General features: G+C 45.6%; 1 protein-coding gene across 6 annotated transcripts in view; it reads left to right on the top strand.

The window, feature by feature from the left end:
* Positions 1-6032, top strand: part of DLGAP1 (DLG associated protein 1) — a 905535-nt gene that overhangs the window by 589016 nt on the left and 310487 nt on the right. For all 6 annotated transcript variants that reach the window (XM_032421264.1, XM_032421262.1, XM_032421263.1 and 3 more), the window contains one exon: positions 4126-5157. In XM_032421264.1, coding sequence (XP_032277155.1) covers positions 4198-5157 — 960 coding nt within the window. In that variant the 5' untranslated portion in view covers positions 4126-4197. The remainder of the gene's footprint in view (positions 1-4125; positions 5158-6032) is intronic.

The following is a 6032-nucleotide window of genomic DNA, read 5'->3' as shown; positions in this document are numbered from 1 at the left end:
TCGGGCTCCCTGCTCGGCAGGGAGCCTGCTTCTCCCTCTGACCCTCCCCCCTCTCATGTGTTCTCTCTCTCTCATTCTCTCTGTCTCAAATAAATAAATAAAATCTTAAAAAAAAAAAAAAAGATTCTCTATCCCTCTCCTTTTGCCCCTCCCCCACCCCATTCCAGCTCTCTCTCTCTCAAAAATAAATAAATAAGTCTTTTTTTAAGGTGTTAAAAAAAAACAGATACATCTCACACCTCAGAGCTCATCTCACGGTGGCCAATATAGTCAAGAAATTTTCCAAGTCAAAAATCAGAACATATGGTCTGACAGTAAAATCCGAACTTAGGAGGACAACAAAACACAATTTTGAAGTCATAGTGAAGAAAAATATCAGAGATGATCACTGTAGTCATAGACACCCTTATGAAGGCATGTTGACGCACACTTCCCACCCTTGCTCAAAAAGGAAGGCATGAAAGGCAATTTCCCTTTCTATTTTGAGAAATCTTTTATGGCCACTTAAAATCTAATTCAGGGGCTAGCAGCTTCCTTTTCCAAGAATACAGAAGATAATAGGAATTATTATTCCTCTTTTTTTGTGACTAGGTCATGTCTCTCTGAGAACATCATAAGCCTTTTGTCCATTAGGGATTTGCTATATGCATTTCGTTGTCTGCGCATGAGGGATGCTCAGTTAATTCTTCCCAGTTACACTGCAGGATGGAACAAGTGTTGTCCGTGGACGTCACTTATAAACCTTAATAGGAGAGGGGAAGAAAGAAGTGGCAGAAAGAAGTGCATGGAAAGGGAGTTTAAGAGTAAGGGAAGGGAAGAATGAGAGAAGGAAGAGCAGGGGCCCCCAGGAATTGTTGAGCCATTGAAGGCTATGGATCATCTGCCCCCACTCCCCAGGAAGCCACCAAATGTGTTGCTTTACCTTATAATCACAAGTTGATCAATTGCCCTTTTCAAATGACAGGAGAGTAGGAGTGTAAGATTTCCTATAGAAAAATATAACTGGGCCAAATAAGTTGTTTATTTGGCCTGGACCAGAAAGACAGATTGAGCATTTAGAAATGTTTATGATTGTTTATTGCCATTTTTTCATGACCTTGTTTGCCCACATCATAGAGAAAAGGGATTAAGATCTCAGTATCCTTTTTACAAATATTAAGAGGAGGAAAGCTAACTTATTTATCCTTGCTGCAACTTATTACCCTCTAAGAAAATATAAGTGCTTGGCTCTATGTTGAAAATGGCCCACTTACATTTTAGTAAAACTCAAGCTGTGTATGTTTAATTTACAAAACTTATCGTTGGCTACATCATTTAACTAATTCATCATGAATGGCTTTGCAAAAGCTCTTCATTTGCTCTGCTAGTCCTCAGGTAACATTATTTTATGTGAAATGCTGTTGTCATATTAAAGATAACTAAATATTGAATAGTGATTGAAATAATTTTGTTCATTTTGGAGTAAATATGTATAATTCATGTTTTCGGCTCTTGCCAGTTTCACATTTTACTTAGCAGAAAGTATCTACCTGAGACCTGGCTACTTCAGAAGGAAATTCTGAAGCATTATTTCATTATTATTTTATATACAGGGATTCTAATATGTGTAATCATAAGGCTTTTTATGTGACTATAACCCTACTCGGTTGTTATTTTTGTGGGCTTCTTTTTTTACTTTTAAGTCCATATTTAAAAGGCAAAAATGTCTTCAACAGGACCTGTTTTATATAGAGAGACTCCCTCATGCAATGGATTTTTCCATCTAAATTAGTTTGTGCCACAGTTTTGCCAAAAACATGTACCTAATCTTCTTAAATCCCTCCTTGCCACAACTCAATCGTAGGATCATAACTTCATACAAAGCAGTCCCAAAGTATTTTATGCAAAAATCTCCTTCATTAGTCTCTCTTCAGGGGGCAAGTTTTGATTTAGCTGACCCACAGGTATCATGAGTCCTTCTTGCCTTTTTATCTCTTTCAGTGTCAGTTTCTTTCTGTCCTTCAGATAGTCTTCTGTCTAGGCATCACGTAGTCGTCAGGGCAGGCAAGCTCCTCAGACTTTAGCATCAAGATAGGTAGAGATAGGTAGGATGTTCTCTGATGAGGTATGGAGTCTCAGAAGTCAAAGGTTCACAGAGGCAGAAGGAGCATCCATCTGCCTGCTCCTCCTGTACTCTGAAACCAATGGTCTCTGGAATACCCATGAGATGGTCCCTTCCTTGTGCATGGCCCTTCTCTCGTCACACAGTCCTCTTTCCACTAAATACACCTGACTCAAATCACAGTCTGGACCACACTGGTAAATTTTGCATTGAATAAATATTTTACCCAGTTCATACCATCAGCCAAGCATTTGCTGGGCACATAGCCCCTGCCTTCAAGGAGCTCATAATTTAGTAAACTAACCAATTTTGAAAGATTCCAGTGATTAAAACCCCCCAATCAGTTTTGCTGAGCCATTAATGCAGAAGCTGAGAGACTAGGAGGAAAAGGGGGAGTCATAAAGTCTGGATCAAGATTTTCAACATTGTCAGGAACTCCCACATACAGGACAGCCCATAGAATAAATGAGACCTGACCTCTCAAAAGTATGCATTTTTCTTCATTAGGCCATGTGTGTGTGTTTTTATTTGTTGTGGTTGTTTCTAAATTAAACCATTTATCTCTCCCTCTCTGAATATCTGAAATGACATTAGTGGTATTTTGCACAGTCATGTTGGTTTTTCAAGACAACTCCTATAGGAAGCTTTCAAAATAAATCAGGCTGTTAATAGGAACCCAGTCAACTCTCAAAGAAGTTAGAGTCAAAAGAACATACTCTGTCCTGTGGAACAGCAGTCTCTGCTACTAAAGGGAAGACCTGTGCTTGGGATGAGCTGAGTTCCCACTGGTGGATCTGTAGGATTCACTTCTCTCTGAGGCAGATCTGCCTTCAGGCCCAGGTCCTTTATGTCCTCGGGAACATTTCCAGGGCCTTTCCTTTGGCCATCTTGCTACCACTTGTGAACATTTAACCAGAAACCTTTAAACCAGGAAAAGGAGATGCCATGATATTCAAACTAGCCAATTCAAGTTCTTCAACAGCTCTCTGTTTGTTAAGAAGAAGCTCTTGGGGCACCTGGGTGGCTTGGTCAGTTAAGTGTCCGACTCTTGGTTTTGGCCCAGGTCATGATCTCAGGGTCGTGAGATGGAGCCCTGGGTCAGGCTTCTCACTCTGCTTGGTGCCTGCTTGAGATTCTGTCCCTCTGCCCCTTCCCCCATTCTCGCCTCCACACTCTGTTTCCCTCTAATGACAGAGAACAGGGGCAGATTTTCTCTATAGCTCTGATTTATTTGCCACCATTACTGTTTTCAACTCTAATTACTGTGGTGTTGGGGGGTGGGTATTTGCGAGCTGTAATTTTTACTACAGAATTCTAATGGGAAAGCATGTGACAGAAGATAAAAAGATATATCTTCAAGTTATAAGGGGCCAGTCGCTTCTCTTATTTTTTCCATCCACATTTATTTTATTTACATTAATGGAGTACTTACTATGTGTTTACCTAACTGGCCTGGGACTAGGTAGGAGGATAGAAAGGTGACTAAGAAGTAAGCCCACCTGCGAGAGATGAACTAAACCAGCCCAGGACTGCCTGAGACAAACAATTCCACAGGAGCTGAGAGAGTGTGCAGCAGATACCATGGAAACAGAGGGGAACTAACTCTCCCTACAAGGGGGATCAGCAAAGGCTTCCCAGAGAAACTGAGCCCTAAGGGGTTGTATGCTTTACGCTTAACAGACAGTTAAGACTAAAAGCAGAGAAGCAAGGGAAAGATTCCATCCAGTTATTGGAATCCTAGAGGGAGGGGGTTTGCTTTCAAATAATCTTAAAACAATTTAGCATTCCTTTTCCAGGTTTACTAGCTTTCACCCCTCCCGTCTCCGGGTATCTGACTGGAGTGGGCTTTCCCACCCTACAGAGGTGATAGAGCTTTTCCAATCATGTATTAAAACTGCTTTCAAGGACCCTGCTGAGTTCTTCTGCCAGAAAGGGAACACAGTAGCAGACACTCAAAAGAGCAACATCTATTTACCCAGAGAAGCATTAACCATTTTCTCTCTCTTCTTCTTCCTTGCCTCCAGGTCTTTGCAGAAGACGGGTCTGGAACCTAACCACGGGGTGTCCATGACCCCCGAGGTTGCCGCCCACCAGCAATGAAAGGGTTATCTGGCAGCCGCAGCCACCACCACGGCGTCACCTGTGATTCGGCCTGTGACTCGCTGTCGCACCACTCCTCGGACCGCAAGCCCTACCTGCTGAGCCCGGTGGAGCACCACCCCGCGGACCACCCTTACTACACCCAGCGGAACTCCTTCCAGGCCGAGTGCGTGGGCCCCTTCAGCGACCCGCTGGCCAGCAGCACCTTCCCACGCAGGCACTACACGTCGCAGCAGGAGCTGAAGGACGAGTGCGCCCTGGTGCCCCGCACCCTGGCCACCAAGGCCAACCGCATTCCCGCCAACCTCCTGGACCAGTTTGAGAGGCAGCTGCCGCTCAACCGCGATGGCTACCACACGCTGCAGTACAAGCGCACCGCCGTGGAGCACCGCAGCGACAGCCCCGGCCGCATCCGCCACCTGGTCCACTCGGTCCAGAAGCTCTTCACCAAGTCGCACTCCCTGGAGGGGCCGTCCAAGGGCAGCGTGAACGGGGGCAAAGCCAGCCCCGACGAGACGCAGACGGTGCGGTACGGCAAGCGCAGTAAGAGCAAGGAGCGGCGCGCGGACCCCAAGGCCCGCCCCAACACCTCCCCCGGCTGGTGGAGCTCCGATGACAACCTGGACGGCGACATGTGCATCTACCACGCGCCCTCGGGCGTGATGACCATGGGCAGGTGCCCCGACCGCTCGGCCTCGCAGTACTTCATGGAGGCCTACAACACCATCAGCGAGCAGGCGGTCAAGGCCTCCCGCAGTAACAACGACGTCAAGTGCTCCACCTGTGCCAACCTGCCTGTCAACCTGGACGCGCCGCTCCTGAAGAAGAGCGCGTGGTCCTCCACTCTGACGGTCAGCCGTGCCAGGGAGGTTTACCAGAAAGCCTCGGTTAACATGGACCAGGCCATGGTGAAGTCAGAGTCATGTCAACAAGAACGTTCCTGCCAGTACCTTCAGGTACCATTTATGTCAAGTGATGGATGCTTAGAAATTGTACCTGCTAATTGTGTGGTGTTTTCTCCTGGGCCCTAGTCTGGGCTCTGCTGTGAATTGTCTGCATGAACCTGAGCAAATTATTTAGCGTTTCTCTGGCCAACTGCTCCTATCAGGAAACAAACCGGCTACCCAACTCCATCCAGTTATCTTGAGACACTAGATATAAAAGTGCTTTGAAAAGCATGCCTACAGAAAGGCAAGGAGCTATTAATGTTTAGTGTTCCTCTTTCGTCTGAGGGAACATGGGATAGGGAGGTGAGAAAAGGGGAGTCTACACAGAATTTTAAAATAAATCCACCTTTTTTTTCTTTTTTTCTTTTCTTTTTTTTTTTACAAAAGTCAACAATGATCTTTTGAACTTTGGAAGGAGTTTCATTAGATCTATCCAGAGGGTGTTTTTTTTTTTTCCTTTATTGTAAAATTCTGCCTTAAGCTATTTGTTTGGGAAATTTGATCTATCTCCTCACCACTGTAATTGTTATCACCACCTCCATCACTAACCACACTCCCACCCAAACCCCCACCCCCACCCCCCAGAGCACAGGGAATTGGAACAATGCCCTGGGCCCTGAGGAGGTGAGATCAAGCCAGTTTGGGGACCTGACAAGCACGGCTGCAGAGACCCAGGAAAACGGAGGAGGAAAAGCAGGGGGAAGCAGCCACGAAATAAAATGCAATTAGTGTCAGTGTGTAAATCCCACACACGTATAGACCCAAGGCAAGCCGCTCCTCCTCTTTCAGTCTCCTCATGTCTTTCGCTAATGCCCTTCCATTCACTGAACCTAGAAAACGTCAGGAGCAGAGTCTTTTTCTTTTCCCCCTCCCCACCCCACCTC

The sequence above is a fragment of the Phoca vitulina genome, unplaced genomic scaffold (assembly GCF_004348235.1).
Source record: "Phoca vitulina isolate PV1807 unplaced genomic scaffold, GSC_HSeal_1.0 scaffold24, whole genome shotgun sequence".
Taxonomy (NCBI): domain Eukaryota; kingdom Metazoa; phylum Chordata; class Mammalia; order Carnivora; family Phocidae; genus Phoca; species Phoca vitulina.
Note: the sequence above shows the minus strand (reverse complement) of the source record. Positions and strands in the feature narration are given on the sequence as shown.